This window comes from Drosophila gunungcola, unplaced genomic scaffold (assembly GCF_025200985.1).
Source record: "Drosophila gunungcola strain Sukarami unplaced genomic scaffold, Dgunungcola_SK_2 000057F, whole genome shotgun sequence".
NCBI classification, from domain to species: domain Eukaryota; kingdom Metazoa; phylum Arthropoda; class Insecta; order Diptera; family Drosophilidae; genus Drosophila; species Drosophila gunungcola.
Genome location: NW_026453220.1, coordinates 78,572 through 97,923, shown reverse-complemented (window position 1 = coordinate 97,923; position 19,352 = coordinate 78,572). Strand labels below are relative to the sequence as shown.

General features: G+C 39.0%; 3 protein-coding genes across 8 annotated transcripts in view; 1 reads left to right on the top strand and 2 right to left on the bottom strand.

The window, feature by feature from the left end:
* The window catches only part of LOC128264075 (midnolin homolog), a 165,031-nt gene that overhangs the window by 72,405 nt on the left and 73,274 nt on the right, over window positions 1-19,352 (top strand). The gene's annotated exons all lie outside the window — the stretch shown is intronic.
* Window positions 1,239-6,508, bottom strand: LOC128264080 (endoplasmic reticulum chaperone BiP). 4 transcript variants are annotated; one of them, XM_052999393.1, is made up of 3 exons: window positions 6,253-6,508; window positions 4,277-4,420; window positions 1,239-3,627 (listed from the first exon to the last, which is right to left on the bottom strand). In XM_052999393.1, exons 2-3 carry the CDS (start codon window positions 4,399-4,401, stop codon window positions 1,782-1,784), a joined length of 1,971 nt encoding a protein of 656 aa, XP_052855353.1. In that variant the 5' UTR covers window positions 4,402-4,420; window positions 6,253-6,508; the 3' UTR covers window positions 1,239-1,781. The 4 variants fall into 4 exon arrangements, with proteins under 4 accessions (XP_052855353.1, XP_052855352.1, XP_052855355.1 ...); XM_052999392.1 differs by lacking the exon at window positions 6,253-6,508 and adding an exon at window positions 5,580-5,737; XM_052999395.1 differs by lacking the exon at window positions 6,253-6,508 and adding an exon at window positions 5,601-5,728.
* On the bottom strand, window positions 9,231-18,631 carry LOC128264077 (uncharacterized). 3 transcript variants are annotated; one of them, XM_052999388.1, is made up of 8 exons: window positions 18,492-18,631; window positions 17,382-17,714; window positions 16,348-16,532; window positions 14,337-14,516; window positions 12,620-13,571; window positions 11,525-11,937; window positions 10,463-10,790; window positions 9,231-10,401 (listed from the first exon to the last, which is right to left on the bottom strand). In XM_052999388.1, the coding sequence occupies exons 2-8, from the start codon at window positions 17,494-17,496 to the stop codon at window positions 9,863-9,865; spliced, it is 2,712 nt and encodes a 903-aa protein (XP_052855348.1). In that variant the 5' UTR covers window positions 17,497-17,714; window positions 18,492-18,631; the 3' UTR covers window positions 9,231-9,862. The 3 variants fall into 3 exon arrangements, with proteins under 3 accessions (XP_052855348.1, XP_052855347.1, XP_052855349.1); XM_052999387.1 differs by having other exon boundaries at window positions 17,382-17,717; window positions 18,492-18,619; XM_052999389.1 differs by lacking the exon at window positions 18,492-18,631 and adding an exon at window positions 18,320-18,432.

The window sequence follows — 19,352 nt, the reverse complement described above, 5'->3', positions numbered from 1 at the left end:
GTTGGCGTAAGAAGATAATACCGTTATCGCAGGAATTATATAGCAAAACAAAGATAAGGTTGATATGATGCGCAAGGAAATGATGATGAATTTCGATGCCAGCGAATGATGAAAAAAACAATAAAGATAATGAAAACCGGAAAAAGATTTTTTATTTATGTGGAAAATTCATTAAATAGACAATTTTAGTGGGTGATGTTTAGAAATCAAATATTCAAATATTCCACGGTAAGTTTATATTTTAAAAAATAAAAATCCTATAACATAATAATAATCTGTTTGGAACGCAACATTTTTCTTGTGTTACACTCAAACTAAAACTTATACCTAAACATATAAGTCTTTAACTTTATTTTTTCAAAATCCATATTTAAGTTGAATGGGAGAATAACTATTTTCTTAATATTTATTCTTAAAAGTAACTTACTCCAGAAAAAAAAAATATATATTCTATATAAAATAAAAACAATTTTTTTAGGTTTTCAACCTAACCCTAAAAAATTGAAATGTTTTCTTTTAAAAATAAATGTTGTTTAACGTATAGAAATTTTTTTCATAATATAGAAATTAACTTCTAAAATTTCATTCTTTGTCCCTAAAATATAACTGTACTTTAAAAATTATAAATGTTTTCTAAAAATTTGAAATATTTCCAAAAAATTTAAAAATTTGAAATAGGTTGTGTTCTCTGTTTGGACGTGGCCGCAACGAAAATTTTTAAGCTTTTGGCCTAGGGGTTACATATATAAGCAGAAACCTAAGGTATGCAAGTTCAAATCTTACTACCGAATTAAATATTAAATAAATGTGTTTTAAATAAAAAAAAATAGAAGAGACCGACAGTTATTTTGTATCTGAAAAAAGACCCGATTGCACCCAAATGTTAAAACAAATTACTTTCTTTTTTCAATTTTTTTTTTTATTTTATTTTTAAATAAATTAGAAAATCCTTCATAAAATCGAAGAATTCTTTTATAAAGCTTGGCTGATGTTGTGGCCGATGCTTTTTTAGTGGTTTCTTGTGTTTTTGTGGTTTATCTCTTGCCGTTCGCATTCTCATCAACCTATTCTCCGCACGCCCGCAGCTCCCTGTGCTTTCTCATAGACGCTCCTCTATATCTCATCATCATATAACCCGATTCCCCTGACACATTCGCAGTGGCATTCGAAAATTTCAAATGCGAATGCGCCAGTGGACTCGGGCTATTACACGCTTATACATATAACATTTGTCTGTGTTTTGTGTTTTTTTTTGTTTTGTTGCTTCCGCTTTACATATCCGTAGGCTAGCCTATTGATTTGCGACTTCTCTGGGATCTCGGGGCTTGCAGTCGTCACAGTTATGTGTATATATATAAAAAAAATGTACAGTTTTACATAATTATGCAGCTAACGTGGGGTAGTGGGCGGAAGGACGCGAGGAATGCGAGGAACACTCGAATAAATCGTGATTACATTTATCATATTTTTTGTTGACAAAAAAATACTTTAAAATAAAGTGTAGAAAAAAAAAAAATTTATAAAAAAGGATTGTGTTTGGTCTTTCTCAATTTTGCCTTAAAGGTCGAATGGATGGGCGTAGGGCGGGGGGATGGCTGCTGAGGGGTATGCTGAAGTATTATTATCTGTTGCTGTTGTGGTCTCTGCTATATTTGATGTTCTTGTTGTTGTGGCTACTGCGTTTGCAATTAAGTTATAATTGTTTAATCAGTCTGAATTAATTCCAACACTATGATCTCGAATGGATGTGGGCTGGGCTGTGTGTATGTGTAAGGGCCATCTTACAGCTCGTCCTTGAGATCGGCATCGTCGCCGCCCTCTGGGGGAGGAGCACCGCCAGCACCCTGGTACAGCTTAGCGATCACCGGCTGAACGATGGCCTCCAGATCCTTCTTCTGCTTCTTGTACTCCTCGGGATCGGCATCGGGATTCTGTTCCAGCCACTTGATCGACTCATCGATGGCCGACTCCAGCTTGGTCTTCTCCTCGTCGCTCAGCTTGGCGCCCAGCTTGTCCTTGTCGCCGATCTGGTTCTTCAAACTGTAGGCATACGACTCCAGCTCGTTGCGCGACTCCACACGCTCCTTCAGCTTCTTGTCCTCATCGGCGAACTTCTCGGCATCGCGGATCATGCGATCGATGTCCTCGGGCGTCAGACGGTTCTGGTCGTTGGTGATCACGATCTTTTCCTTGTTGCCGGTGCCCTTATCCTCGGCGCTGACCTGCAGGATGCCGTTGGCGTCGATCTCGAACGAGACCTCGATCTGGGGAATGCCACGGGGTGCTGGCGGAATGCCGGTCAGATCGAACTTGCCCAACAGATGGTTGTCCTTAGTCATGGGACGCTCGCCCTCGTACACCTGAATGGTGACAGTGTGCTGGTTATCGGAAGCAGTCGAGAACACCTGCGACTTCTTTGTGGGGATCACGGTGTTGCGGGGAATCAGCTTGGTCATCACACCGCCCACGGTCTCAATACCCATGGTCAGTGGGTTGACATCGAGCAGCACAATAGCATCGGTATCCTGTTCGCCAGAGAGCACGCCAGCCTGGACGGCAGCACCGTAGGCCACAGCCTCATCGGGATTGATGCCTCGGGATGGTTCCTTGCCGCCGAAGAAGTCCTTGACCAGCTGCTGCACCTTGGGGATACGCGTGGATCCACCGACCAGCACAATCTCGTGCACGTCCTTTTTGTTCATGTCGGCATCCTCGAGCACCTTCTGCACAGGCTTCAGGGTGGAACGGAACAGATCCAGGTTCAGCTCCTCGAACTTGGCACGAGTCAGGGTCTCGGAGAAGTCATCACCCTCGAAGAAGGACTCGATCTCGATGCGCACCTGGTGGGAGCCGGACAGAGCGCGCTTAGCCTTCTCAACCTCACGACGCAGCTTCTGGACAGCGCGGTTGTCCTTGCGGATGTCCTTGCCCTTCTTCTTCTTGTACAGCTTGATGAAGTGATCCATCACACGCTGATCGAAGTCCTCACCGCCCAAATGGGTGTCACCGTTGGTGGCCACCACCTCGAACACTCCGTTATCGATGGTCAGCAGGGAGACATCGAAGGTGCCGCCGCCCAGATCGAACACCAGCACGTTCTTCTCGCCCTCCTTCTTGTCCAAACCATAGGCGATAGCCGCAGCAGTGGGTTCGTTAATGATGCGCATCACCTGCAGACCGGCAATGACTCCAGCATCCTTGGTGGCCTGACGCTGAGCATCGTTGAAGTAGGCTGGCACGGTAACGACGGCGTGGGTGACCTTCTTGCCCAAATAGGCCTCGGCGGTTTCCTTCATCTTGCCCAAAACCATGGCGGAGATCTCCTCGGGGGCGAACACCTTGGCGCCCTGCGACGTGTCCACGCTGATATGGGGCTTCGAGTTCTTCTCGACAACCTTGAAGGGGAAGAACTTGATGTCGTGCTGCACATTGGTGTCGGACCACTCGCGTCCGATCAGACGCTTGGCATCGAAGACCGTGTTCTCTGGATTGGTAGTGAGCTGATTCTTGGCGGCATCTCCAATGAGGCGCTCACCGTCGGCGGTGAAAGCCACGTAGGAGGGAGTGATGCGGTTGCCCTGGTCGTTGGCAATGATCTCAACGCGTCCGTTCTTGTAAACACCAACGCTGTAAAAAAAAAAAATTAAGAATAATTTAGTTACGAATCATAATCGAGAACTTGGGATAATAGAATCGGGACCTATCCAATTATTTTTGGTAGTTGGCAGTTCGTTTAATACGGATCTACAAGTGCGAATATTGTAAGACTTAAACTTGGACCTTAAACAACTGGAAACAACTATTGCCCACGTGTAAGTGTAATAGCTTATTTTGCCTTTTAGAAGATAAGAGGTTTCTGAGGTTTTTAAAAGCTTTTGAGCTGGAGAACTTTTTTTTGAAGAGGTGGCGACCTACAAGCTGATAATTAAACGAATGAATTCTTTGTAAGAAGTGAAATGTTCAAGATATTGCGATTTTATATTCTTTTTGTAAATAAAAAAAAAAAAAATTAAAGCTTACACTTTTTAATTTAAAACATGTGTGCAATTATAAAGCAATTCTTCGGGGTTTTTAGTGTTAGTATTAACACTATATATTATATTGTAACGATTTAACTATTTATCCAACTAATGGTAATTTATTTATTAAAATCAGCTCCAAAGAGCTAATTATAGCAAGAAAACACGATTATGAAATGAATTATCGGTATAAATTGTATGATCCAGATAAGGCAAGTGGGCGCAATAGGGGGTTAAGGGTTTGCAGGACAACTTACCAGGAATACGTAGTGCCCAAATCAATGCCGATCACTGTGCCCAGCTCCTTGTCCTTCTCCTTCTTCTCCTCGCCCAGCGAGAGGCCCACAAAGGCCACGACAGCCAGTAATATGCATAACCTCATATTGAAGATCTCTCAGAAACTGCAAATACATAAGTGAAAAATGAAAATTAGTAATTAATTTGGAAATTATTTAAAGCTCGGCTTTTGTACACGTCAACGCAATCACACACACACGCACTGTCTTTAAGAGAGAGAGAGAGGGAGAGGGAGAAGAGCAACGACTGCTGACGTCGATCAACTGTCAACAGGTAACCGTTAGTTGTGCCACTTTGGCAACCAGATTGTTTTATTCGGTGCTAGTTCTACCTTTATCGGTGGGTCCTGTTTAGTCAAGATCGGTTAAAAAAACACGTCTACTCCAATGGCTAACTGCCCGGCAAGTGCTAAGCGCTGCGCTCATCTCGCTGCTGACATTGACCGACGCCGACGTCGCAGGAGAGAGAGCAGCGAAATTTGTATACGTGTAACATTTTTCTGGTTCTTTCTTAGAGAGAAAATAGGGAGAGAAAGAGAGAGAGAGCGCGGCCGGCCAAATAACTGGTTTTCTTTTAGTTCTTTCACGCACTTGGAGAAAGTTCCCCACGAAAAACATAGTTTGCACAGCTGATTGCGGCTCTCAAGGTTTATTCACTCAAGTTTTATTCTTTTGTTTCTATGCCCCACTGACGTGTACTTTTGGCCAGCGAAGAGCAAAAGAGCCAAATCTGCTTATAAATGACGTGTACCAAGCGGATTGAGCACTCACACACACGCATAGCCCTACACCCACTCACACAGACAGCGGCATGCGCAGGCGCTCTTCTCAAAATGAACTATAAATTAACTGTAAAATAACTAGACCATTAAATATGAATTCGCAAAAAACTATTGGAAAATACATTTTAAAGAAGAATGGCCCCAAGTTCATTCACCCAACCGGCTATTTAGTTATTAACATAAATTATGCGTCACGGACAACCACCACGTCATTGGTTGGCTATTATTGATGCAACTTGAAAACCGAATTCGCACGTTTTTATTTATTTTGGGCACGTGCTGGCAAAATATTTTGTGGGGACAGGTATTTTATTAGACCCTTCATTTTGCCAACATGGCGACTGTAAAGTTTGCAGTGTTTGGTGGCCCTTTACCCTCTGTTACCGCCCCACGCTTTTCCTCTTTTCACGAATATTCTGGCAATGCAGTTGCACTTTTAGTTATTGTTGCTAACTATGTTGCTTCCTTTGACTGACACTTACAGTTATTGCTTAAGAACTGACAGGTTTTACTTTGTTTCGATTCAATGTGCTTTCTCGACGCTTCAAAATGGAACTGACGGAGCAGAATTTGTAGCTGCTGCTTTCTGACTTTTTTGCCGGCGCTTTCCACACTCACACACAATCATAGACGGCAACACCAAACACACACGCGTGCAACTCTGGGGCCAAAAAGACACGTCAGTGGTGGTTTAGTGTTGGAAAACGAGCGTTGCGCCAGCAAATAACCGCCTTTAACAAAATGTTTTGAAAACAAACAAAAATTAAGGAATGCTAAATAACATTTTAGTATACTTGTAGAGATCTATAAAAAATCGAACTAGCTATTGGTTTTTCATATAAGCCCCTTTGTTATAAAGAAATTAAATAAAGTTAGATCAGTTTTCAAGCATTTATACAAATTATGGCAATGCTACGATGTTTAGTTTATAAATTAACAGTTATTTCTCACTAACTGCTAAAAGCAGCACACATTAAAAAAAAAAAAAACAAAAATAAGTCTGTTTACATTTTAAGTGTTCGGTTTGTTGATGCCAAAGTCTGCATGAATATATAGCATACATAAATATTTTCTTAAGTTCTTCGAATTTGAATGCCAACAACAATCATAATTCACACATTGATTAATAATTTGAAGCTCTTTTTTTGTACTTACATTTGCTAACTAAAACTATTAAAAAAAATATTCACTTAATAAATTAGTTGTCACTTTTTGTCACAGTAGTATAGTCTTTGTTGTTTTTGGCGTGGGTTTTATTTGATCTAATGGAAATGTAACGTTTTTTTGTTTATAAATATATGCGGTCACAGCGCGTTACGTTGTTCTTAGTGGAATATTATAATTTGCTAAATCGCGTTTCTCTTTTGCTGTGCTGTTATTCCTTGTACTTTTGTTTTGAAAATGAATATCGCTCTCAGTATCTCGGCTATTTATTGCTCTTGGCTCCAACGTACCACTGACGTGTCGATGTTTTTAATTTTCTGGAAACATCGATAGGTCTCTGCCAATCGAATATATCAAACAAATATAACGTTAAACCAAAAAGTTAAAAGCTTCAGAACATGTATTAAAGAAAATATTATTTGTTAATTGTTCGTTCAAGTAGCGGAGTTTCCGTTACACGTTTATACATATTTCACTGAAATTGATAAAAAACCTTACATAACTGTAATAATAAAAAATTCTTTATACAATTTGATTGTGGAATATTGTCGTCTTTAAAAGGTTAGACTACATTTGTAGTTCTATAATTTTCAAAATAATCATGATTTGTAATATATTTAATTTTTTATTATAATTGTGAACAAATTTTTAAAATATAAATTAACTTTTTTAATTAAAGTAATGGTTTTTTTTATAATTCTTTAAAAATTAGATTTTTATCGATATTTTTCTAAATTTCTTGCACCTTTAGCACTGACGTGTCACACCGCCCATTCCTATTTGTTTACCCAAACATTTTCGGAGAGGAGAGAGTGAGATGTTTGGCCTTCTTTTTTGGAGTTTGTCTGATGCAAATATGCGTTTGCCCGAAGTAACGCTACCACTGACGTGTACGTTGCCCCAGGTTTACCGTTAATTTCCAGCTGTGTCTGGTTGTTTACCGTTACTTAAGTGGGGCGTAATTATTGACAAATTGTCGAGATTTCTGCTTTTCAAGATTTTGAAGGCAAAATATTGAGCGTAACGAATATTTATATACATATTTAAAATTTAAAAAAAGTAACGTTATTAATTTAATTTTGTTACTCTATTATATTATAGATCTATATCTACATATATATTAATTAATTTTTTGTCTAGCCGAGAAGATTGTATTGATACATATTAACATTAATTTTTGTATTGTACATATATATATTTTATTAAAAAATATTTTTCTGTATATAATATAAATAACTTTTAATAAAAGTTTTCCGACTTCAACAAAATATTGCTTAAGTTTTTATATGAAGACGGATTGTCTGTAAATATATATTTATTTTTGGATTGTTTATTGGTAATAAGAATGTCAATCTTTTTTGAGAAACAAATTTAAAATAATTTAATAATATAAAGCAGGGAAGATTTACAGCCAAACATACACATGACTTGGCTTGTTGTCATCCACTTTATTTTTACATTTAAAGTAAATATTGCCTATCTCTAAAAACATTTGTCAACTTTCTACTTTTGATCAAAATTTAAATGCTATAATTAGCTATGCTAAACTATTTGAAAATCACATATTACTCATGATTTAATTCCACATAATTCTCATTTGTCTTGCATTTCCCTGAATTTCAAAATTAATTCCATTTTGGTTTTTTACAAAAAAATAAATTCACGTACAAACATACTTTGAGCAATTTCCAGAAATATATTAAGTATTTATTTATTTATTGAACGCTGATAAGATGGATTCTATGTTGCAGCCACATGACTAAAATGTTACTCAATGAAAATACATAATAAATACAACATTAAGTAATATTTATTTAATTTTTTTGAAATTCAAAAATACAAAATTGAAATTCATTGACCAGAAATCCACGTGTATCTGGCAATTTCCAGTCATTTCGCAATGAACTGCCGATAAGACCCATTCTGCAACATATACATATATAGTATATAGCTCACAAAGCGAGTTCTTGAAACATCCAGCCAGGCTTATCAGCTCGTATCCGCCCAAGAATAAAAAAAACGCCCAGTTTCTTTGGTTTTTTTTTTTCGACTTTTGTAATGACACTCAATCCATATCAATATATTTTCATAACAATACATAATAGCATGTAATAATCTTTTTTATCTCCCGTTTAGCGTCCCCATCGATATTGTATCGTATCGTACATTACATTAAAAATTATATGTTGGCCAAATTTTGTTGTGGAATTCAACCAAAATCGTTTTAATGTTTTCTTTTTTTTTATTTTTTTTATTTGCTGTCGCAGATTGTGCAGGAAAAACTATGGACAAGTTGTACTTTAAGCAACACATTTCAATAATCTCTATTCGGTAACTTCGATATCTACATATATAAAAAAAATGATAAAAACTAAGTTCCCCATGGCGAATTTGCTACATTCGGATTATTGTTAATGAAAACGATGTGACGTGGTCGAAGAATGGGCCACATCATTTGGATTCCACAATATTTAAAGCTTAACGACCTTATGTATAAAAACCATTTGCTTTACAATGCTGTCGTATTTTGAGTGTTTTTTTTTTTTTGTTTTTTTTTTTGTCTGGTCAAAAGTTTTTGGCTATTAGAAAAAGAACAAAAAATCGCTGAGAAGTACATATATATATATATAAAAAATCGGAGCGTAAAGAAAAGCACATCGAAAAACGATTAATAGTTAATAGTTGTATAAGAGTATAGTTACAGTTGTTTGTTTGTTGGTTGGTTGGTTTTTTTTTTTTTTTGTTTTTGTTTTTTTGGGCAATAGAGTGCACAAAAATGGTTTGCTTTCTTCGTGTATAATATATAAAGTTGCTTTAAATTGAATTTGTATGTTTGCTTTTCCTTCGCTAGTTGCTGAAACACTTGAGTTGCATAGATCCGTTTTGAGTGTGATTTTAGTTTTTTTATGTGAGAGAGTTTGGTCCGAAACTGCGACACGAAGTGAGCTAATCTATGGATACAGCATGGTTTCTTTTAGATCTAAGGATCGTCTGCTAGTTAACAATATCAACATAGGGCAAGCTGCTTTTAAAGTTCAGTTGGGTCGGTTTGAAATATTTTGCAAACTGAAAATTTGTGGGACTACAAAGTAATCGTTGGATAATACTTGGCATTTTACCTTCTATTAATTGCTATCGTTTCACAAGTCACAAGAAATGAAGGGAACTTTAAAGATCGTACAGTTTAGAAAACATTTTCTTGGAAAAAGGGTAGCTTGAAATTGGTTTTTAGTTTGACTTTTTTTCCATTTACAATAAAAACAAATAATAGCTATTTCATGCTTAACAACTTTAAAAGTCAGATATAGAACAGGTCAAAGAACCTTTCAAATATGAATATGAAAAAAAAAAATGTAATAAATTTGCTCAACATAGCGGCACAGTTTTAAAGGCCAACTGGTTTCAAATTATCCAAAGATTACTTTCTGTCAATGCGATTCTTCGTCAAACCAAATAGTGACCCATCAATTATTCATATATCTGTGTATATATAGTGGTGTATATATATATATATATATATATGTATTCTGTGTTCTGCTTGGTGCGGTGGCAGCAAATCGTTTCATCATCATCATCATCATCCTCATCATCCGTGTGGCTCCTATTCATGCCTCACCCCGCAAATGGACAGGAACGTACTGAAGTTGTGCAGACTGCAGGCGGGCAGCACTGTGTAGACAATGGCGGCCGTATCCTGGCACTTGAGCCGGAAATCGTGCAGCGCCTGGAGCAGCAGATCCGTTGCCGGTGCGGCGTTCACCTGGTAGAAGAGCTTCAGGTGAATGGCCGGCAAAGACTGGTGCTGATCTCCGCCAGCGCCGCCGGGTTGCGTTGGCGTGGCCGCTGGTGGCGATCCCGAGTTTGCCGGCTGTTGCGGCGTTTGCTTCTTGGCCAGCGGATAGTCCTTCAGCAGACGATTCACCACATACGTGAGGATCTCGTCCAGATGCTCGGCACTAACCGATTGCGCCAGACGGCAGTGGTTGCCCAGAATGTCGTCGCTCAGCTGTGTCAATTGGGTGGTGGACGAGGCCAGGCCAGTGGACACGTAGCAGACAATGGCCGCGCAATTATTCTCATAGTTCCAGCGACGTCGTATCGAGATGGTGTAGTCACCCACCGAACAGCCAGTCTCCTCATCTGTGAAACACGATTAGCCAATAGGCATTAAATGAGGATGATGATTATTTGACTGACTTACAATCGAATCGATCGTTGTGGGTGTGCGCCCACACCTGCCATTCCACGAGTGCCTCCCGCGGCAGCGCCGGCAGCACAATGTAGTCCATGATCGCATTGGTGGTGCGGCGCTCCCACTGGCGACGAGCCTCACCGATGAAGGCCGGATGGGTCACAAAGCAGATGCCGTGCACCACATCCCGCAGCTGGCCGTGGGCGTTCATCGCCTTGGCAATGCGACTGATGTGGCGCAGCGTAAGCTTGCACTGCGGGCGGATGCCGCCCTCGATGATTGTCATGCTGCCGGGCACCAGGGCGATCTGGCCGGAAATGTACGTAATGTCGCCAATCTGCAAGGGATTTGGGATAAGTATGGTACGATACTGGAATGGAGACAGCTGGGAAATCGTTAAAGCGTTCCAGCTTTGTACACTTTTCAAAGTCCTCAAACATTTCAAGTTGAACCAATATTTTTTTTTCAACAAAAACTACAATATTTGGCAACCGCAAAACGAATTCAGAAACATGAACTCACCGTATTCATATTGTTTGATACAAAGAAAAGACTAATACCTCTATTTAAAATAATTAAGACAATGTGTTGATATTTTTATAACTTAACTTAAGACTTAAAAGTTTTCTTTCTATTGCAAATAGAATAAAAAATACAAAAATATTTTGTATTTTTCGCTTTGATTTTTATCCATTGCAGTTTGTAAATATTACAATTTTTACATTTTTCATTTGACCACTTTTGGGTTTGATTTGAATATCTGTAACTAACAATTAACTTTGAAATCAAATAGGAACTGTTTTGAATCTATTATTTTTCTTATTTTGAATTTTTTAATATTAAAGCATGCAATTTAAAATGCATTATGTTTAATATAATGATTTAATATTTAGTTTAAATGTTCAAATATAAAATGTTGAATTCAATAGTTTGCTATTCCATTTGTATATAAGTGTAGTTTGGTTCGATTCTTGATGCTAGCTAAAACTAGGCGTAAGCCCAGTTAACGCTTTAAACTTTCGATAGCTATTCTTGTTTCCAACATAGACGAGGCTAGACTGTAACGCTCACCCTGGTTGACTGGCTGTATGGACCAATGTTGGCCGGCGCCCAGTGCGAGATGCCCTGCACATGCATCGTATTCCGGCGTCCATTGAGCAGCGCCGCCGCCGTCTCCTCGCCCTCGCGATCCCGCTCCTCGGCACTGGATATCGACCCGGCCACCGGCTGGCGGTAGGCGATGGCCTCCATCACCACATGGCAGCCGTCGGGCAGCGGACACTCGACGCAGACGCGCGTCGGCGGATTGTGAAAGTCGAAGGCGCGGTGATAGATCCGATTCAGCGCCGGGTACTCGCCAATGGAGCGCACATAGAGCGTGACATAGCACAGATCCTGCAGATCGTAGCCCTTGGCCTGGCACAGATCGCGCAGCGTGTCCAGTGCCTGCTGCATTCCCTGCTCAATGCCATCCGGTCCGGAGCCTATCGAAGGAATAAGCATGTGATTAGTACTCATTTGCGCAGTGAATGGAAATGGCAAACACGGTGGCCACCAAACTGGGGTTATATATTAATGCATTCATCTTTAGACAATGTTAGAAGGTTAAAATGTTAGTGTCACTATAACTGAAGTTAAGATAATGTTGTTAATGTTCTAAGTTTAAATTGAATTGACTGAAAAACGCATTAAGCAATTTTTTTCACTTTGTTTTGCATATGTGTGTTCAAGTGTTTTTGTTCTGAATCAAATGTTTTCTCATATCTTAGTATTCAGGGAAATACAATTTTTTAAAAAACAAACAAAAAATCATCATGAAGAAATTGAGCTTCATTTGAATTCAATTTTTTTGACATTTATATTATATGAGATTTGTACTTATCAAACGAGGCTTATTCATAAAACATAAGTTGCAATAGAATTATTGTTTTCTAAGGTAAAGTCATGAAAAAGTAATAAAAAAAAAAAAACATTTAAGTGAAAATAGTTTTTAAGGTAATTTGCTACACCAAAACATACATACAAAACATACCAGGTTATTAGAGAAAAATGGAACAGTAATTAAACTGATTAGTTAGTTATTGTATTATAAGTTGGAATGACCACCGTGCCCGTGGATAGAGATAGTATAGAGATAGAGATGCTAGATAGAGACTCTTTGGATACCCTGTATGCCCGCCAGCCACATCCAGCCCTTGGCATTGATGGCCGCTCTGGCCTCGTTGGCCAGTGGACGGAATTCCCGCTCGTACTTCAGCGGACTGGGCGGCTGTGTGATGGCCAAGGGTGCACCAATGCCAGCTCCGCTCCCCGGATGACAGCACGTGTTGCCGCTGAGCCCAAGCGAGGAGATGGCCAGCGACAGCGAGCCGCACACGGCGGCCGTGCTGCTGCCAAGCCCATGGCCACCGCCCTGGCCAGACAACTGTGAGCTGGCCAGGCTGCCGCCATCGTTGGCGGTGGTGGTCAGCAGCATGGACGCACAGGCTGAGGTGGAACAGGTGGGCGGTCCTCCTCCCAGTCCACCTAGCACGGGCGCCACCGCCGCCGCCGCTGTGGGCTCGTCGACGCTGGCGCTCTTCGTGACAATGGGTATCGGCGAGGAGGCGGTGGCGGCCAGATGGCGGCCAAAGGAGTTGCTGCGCGAGATCAGCTCGCTTTGGCTGAGCGATTCGCGCAGCCGTGTCTCCTTCTCGATCAGCTCCAGTTCCGTTTCACTAAAGTCCGGATCGCTGAGGTCGCTGTATGTCGATTCGTTCAGATCGCTAATATAGTCGAGCGAACGTTTAACAAACACAACATCACCGCCGCCGCCAATGCCGCCAATGCCGCCGCCGCTGGCCGCTCCGCCCGCCGCCTCCTTTGGCTGCAGCGTCAGTTTGGTGAAATTGATGTAGCCAACCGGGCAGATGGGATCGGCACTGCTGATGATCGTCTGGATGTCCTCGATCACGATCCGCTGGCGAAAGAGCGGGCAGTCCAGGGTGAATGTCTCGTACTCGCCCCCCTCGCCGCACACATTCAGTCCGTACTTGTCGCGCATCTTCAGCAGGTGCGGCTGCATCTCGCGCAGCGATTTGCCCAGGTGTCGATCCGGCACGAGGCCCAAAGCAGCCACCTGTGTCCGGGATATCGGGAGATGGGCGATGGAGGCGCGAAATGGATGGTGGTTAAGCGGGGCCAATAGTGCGACACAACACAAGACACCTTCGATGGAGTGCTAGTCTATAATGCTCTTTTGTTCTCGGAAAATAATCGGCTCGACTATAATGCCTTTAGAAACAATTGAAACGATATAGATTGCAAAAAACGCATACTCGCCTATTGCGTTTTAAAAAAAAGTGTTTAATTATGAACGCATCTACCTAAGTACTTAAATAGCCATTTTAAACTTTTCTTTTCTTATTTTTTAATTATTATTTTTTTAATTTACACAAGCCCCCTCCACTCACTAAAAAAAAATATATATATATATATTAAAACTTACTTTAATATTCTGTTTATTATCGTGCAATACGTTTTAAAGATTCCAATTTATAGGCAAACAAACAGCTAGTTAATTGTTTGTAAATTATTTAATATTACTAACATTGCATATGGCAATTGAAGTGGAATTCAGCTGAGCAACTGAAGTATTTGTTTACATGTGCTAAATATAGTTCGAATGGCAACTCAGCTGATAATGATAATGGGATTTCATGTGATTATAAAACGTAACTCTATGTCACGTTCATTTATAATAATAAAGATCAATCGAAAGCTAGGACAATTACTTTATTTAGTATTCATCGTATGCAATGTATGCGAAATGCTCTATAAATTTGCAAACCATCGAAAGTGTTTGTGTTTGGCAACCTGACTGTGAAGTTGATCTACTTGTTACCTTAATGATGATGGCATGCACCTGGCAGTCGATCATCTCCTGCAGCAATTCAGTCTGATCTCTCCTCCACAGATAGGCCAGGGATATAAGGTTCAGACGGCTGCACACGTTCTCCACCCGAACGCGTTGGTAGTCGGACAGGATGGCGCCCACGGCCACTGCATCAACCTGAAGTTCGTGCTGTCAATGGAGTCAAATGAAACGCAGAAATTAGTATACACCTACAAAAATTTAAGTAAAAAATGTATAAACTTTGAGGAGAAGTGGAGAAGGAGTCCAATGTATAATGTTAAGACTTTACAAAAATCGAGATCTATGCAAGAGAATCCAAAAAAACTGTTAAATACTTAAAATTACGTAGAGCCTCTATAACCAAAAACATGGCTTAAAATGGGAATTTAAAATCAACTTGTTTAACTTTGAAGTGCTTTAAGAATTGCATATGCCTAAGTCACCATTTAAAGTTAAATAAATATAAGTGTAATTAATTTGCTATCAGCCTAATGCGGATCAAATTGTAAATTGTAAACGGAGAGAAATTAAAATAAAGCCCGACATGTCGCGTTATCAGCCAAGCGAATGCAAAAATGTAATTACAGTTTGAGTGCAGTGATACTGATAGCCCGTTATTATCAATGCGCCTTCCAAACTGTAATCACCATTAAAGTAGTCTCCTTGGCCCGTTCGATTTCTTCCAGTATCAAGGGGTAAATAAACAATTTGTGCGATTACTCTTACTCGTATTGTGATTGTTTTGGTTTTGGTTTCGGTTTCGGTTTTCGTTGCGGTTTTGTGAGACGTTTTTTTTTTTTTGTTTTTTTTTTGTTGTTTTTTCAATGTTTTTTTTTTTTTTTTATTTAACCCAGTGGGTCGGGCGGTTCACGTGCACGGCAACAGTTCGTCCCGTCTCGATTGGATGGGCATCGCGATAAGATTACCGCTCGGCGACTTCCCATCGCAATTGGATGTGGATGTGGGTGTGGATGTTCCGCCCAATTATGGAGCGGTTTATAGTTGCAATTGCAATCTGGGCTGCCGTTGATTGATGAGGGATGAGGATGAGTGGGCACGAGGAGCAAAGGTTCAAGGACATGGCACAACAAGCACGCTTTCATGAACCAAATCCCTGATCTGATCTGTGCCCCACAAACACAGCGAAAAAATAGTAATTAAGTCCAAAGATTAATGTAAATACTAAATTAGTATATAAAAACACATTTTAAATGATAACTTATCCCTTTTCCGAACTAAACCCCTTATTATTTAAGGTTATTAAGTAAAGTTAATGATCTTCCTGATTGAAAAACAAATTTTAACTTTAGTTCAATTTATACTTTTTTTTTTTTGAGATATTGTTGTAAAGATTCTAACTGACCAAGTTAAATCAAAAATAATCAATAGTTAAAACTACTAGAAAAACCTAAATTTGTTAACAATTCTAATCTTCAAATTTAAATTAAACTTTATTAAAAAATCATTGAAAGAATTGAATGATAAGTCCTTAAAAATAGAATGCAAAATAAGCAATTCAGTGCAAAAAAGATTGATTTCTGTAAACCAAATATGATATCAATATTTTGATTAGGGGTAAATAACTTTTTTCACTATGTTGGTAACCTACACCAGCGGAAAGGCGCATTCTCCATTAAGAGCTATATGATATAAGCATATCTGATAACGCACGTTTGCGATTCCACAATTTCACCGAAACTAAACAACAGGCCTGCCAGGAGAAATAAACAAGTAATTCACAATAACATAAATAAGTAATGGGGTAAACAAATGCAGTTTTAACGCATTGATTTCAACTTAAAACAAACAAGAATTCAAATTGCAATCCCTGAATCGATCATATTTCCCAATGGATATTTATTGACCAGATTCTGGGAATCGGTATCAACAGCAATGGCAGCCCATTGCCTCTGTTTCCTTATCAAAGGGCTTAATCTAAGTTTGGGGGGGGGGGGGGAGGGGTGTACACTAATCAAAAATCAATCAATCAATCAATCACCTTGCATGTCTCCAGCAGACTATATAGATCCTCGACCTCGTCGTCATCGGTGGGCACGTACTGCTTGCCGGTCTGGGTGCTCTTGCCCTTGGTTTCGCGCCGGTAGAGCGGCAATCCCATGGCGCTGGCCAGAATCTCGATGCCCATGTGGCCGACCGTCTGGTACATGAAGCTGTCCAGCTCGTCTGGAACGTAACAATTTAGAGACAGCGGCAAGAGATCAAATGGCTGCGGGTACACGGCGAATCGGTGGTAAATGATTGCGCAAATAATAATACCAATAATCCATGGCATTAATATGGGCACTGTCGAACTTGCCTGCCTACCTCAAAATTTCTATTTCTATATTAGTTATAAATAAACCAATTTTAAATGGTGTGTTAATATTTGTTTTTAAATTTTCGTAATTCACAAAAAAACTGGCTCCAAATCGAATCGACTTAAAAATCACGTCACGTAAATTAAGACTCAAAAGAAACAAATTTTTATATTACCCAATTAACTATTTGTAATAAATGTAGTTTCCTAAGTTTAAGCTAGTTTTTTATAATTTCAATTATTCATGTCAAATTTATTCGATTTCCTATTTTTTATAAGTGTTAGGACAATATCTTAGACAGCTTAATCTCAAAAACATAGCTTGAGTTATTTCTTTTTAAGGATAATCACATACTTTTGGTAATACAGCTAAACCGATCGACTATATCCTATTGATATTGTGGAAACTATCAGAACTATCTACATAAATAGACGTAATTTTAGAACCCAGAAAGATTTTGTGATTTTTATCATCAAATCGGACAACTGTAGGGAACATATGGGATATATACTTTGACTTATCCTTTAGGTATTTTATTAATTGCTATCGCAAGGCAAGTAAGTGTCTTAATATTTTTTTTTCAATTTTACAAAGGCGTAAGGAGCAGCATAATTCCTCGAATGAAATATTAAGGGTATGATGTACATACATATAGGGGTAAAATACACTTCGAACTTCTTAAGCTGCAGCTTTAGTTTTATTTTTTGCGACTCACCTCTGTCCTTGGGATGCAGATTGGCCAGGGCGACGACTTCGTGGCCCTCGGCGACGCACTGCATCATGTTGTAGCAGCTATCCTTGCCGCCACTGACCATGGCCACCACCCGCATCCTGCCGCCGATTTTTCTCAGTGTATGTGGTTATGTGCGAGTGTGTGTACTCCTGCCTCTTCTTCTTCTTGCCTATTATCTCTTATATCTTTAGCTTTATTTTTGGCTTAGTTTGTGCTGCTCGTTAGTCTCGAAGTGCGTGCTCATTTGGTCTGCTTTGTTGACTAGACTGATTTGCCGTGTCTTTTGGTTTGTTTTTCTCTTATTCCGCCGCCGCTCTGCTGAAATAAAATGCAAATGCAAATACAAAATAAGACATACATAAGTTAATTGTCTGGTTAAAAGCTTTCAAACTGTAAAAGTGGCCGTGTAATTGTTTTAAAACCTTAAGTGCTTGTTGCTCGAGAAAATTGAATTACAGCAAACACTCTCACACTGAAATGATCTGATTGCATTATCACAGGACCTCTCTGTCTCTCTCTCTCTCTCTCTTCCCCTTTTTCTAATTGGAAAATTGCACGAAGGTCACACAAACACACACACACACACACACACAAATAGATTCAGTTATTTTGCTTGCATTTGTTTAGAGCAAAATATTTAAACGTGTATAAATCAACGTTTTATAAATAAATCGAATTAGTTGCGCCGGCAGAAGAAGCGCGTGCAACAACAACAATAACAACGACAAAACATGCGGACCAGAAAAACAACAACAAAGCGCAAAGAAAACGAAAGTTAAAAGGAAAGGAAATCAAGGAAAAGAGAGTGTGATATACCCATACGCACACACTCACATACACATATACTGATCTGACCCAAATATAATATTTTCAATATATAACATTTTCTTTTCCTTTTGTTTTTCTTTGGATGAACTCACTCTGGATACCAAAACACAACCTAGCACACGCACACAGGCGCAACCGCAAATAAACACACACACTGCGAATTTCAAAAACAACAAACACAGTGCCGTGGCATTTGTACAAAAAATATTGGCAGACTGATCGGGTTCCTCGAGTTATCAGGATAACACCAAAAAGGACGCTTACCAAACCCAGCTGGGGAGCTTTGCAATTGTTGTGCGACAGAACTTTACGCCAACGTAAATGGCAAAAAATTAATTTTTTTTTTGCCGCTAATGCAGCGCCAGTGTTGCCAAATGGCGCAAGTCGAAACATACTGAATAGTTGCGGCCTATCACAGGAACATACTAAAAAAAAATACTAAACAAAAAAAGCTCAAACATATGTGCACTTTAAAAAATAAGTGGTCAATTCTTATTCTACAATTATTAATTCACAATAACCTTAAAATGCTTCCGATCAGGCGCGCGGTTTTTATATATTAATACTTAAAAACTCATAAACAATTACAGTCAAATAAATAAACAAGAAAAAAAGTTTTTGTTTGATTTCCAGCAAACTCATTTTATTCTGGTAGAGCATATTTTTCGGATTTGGATTCCAGTCTAAAATCTCCTGGAAATCGATTTACAATATATGCCAGGATGTGGTTTAGGGTTTATAGTCCACAAAAAGCATTCAATTTGAAGCTATACTTTCTGCCAAAAAACGTTATTAACCATAACAATCATCTTCGAAAATCGCTAAAATAACTTTATTTGACTAGAGGGAATAACAATTATCGTTTCATAATATTTCGGAAAAAGAGACTTAACTATGCTTATGGTTTTAATATTATTTTAAACGCTTATAGGTATGATAATAACCAAATTTTTAGTATTTTATTTTTAACAATTTACAATGTTAACATTTTGTTTGGTGTTCTTAATTAAAAAAATATTTATCAATGTTGCTATTTCCGCCACTGATTTTCTAGTCTTTCTAGTTTTATTATTAATTTAAAAAATAAATATTTACATATATTTTAGGAGAATTCAATTTACCACG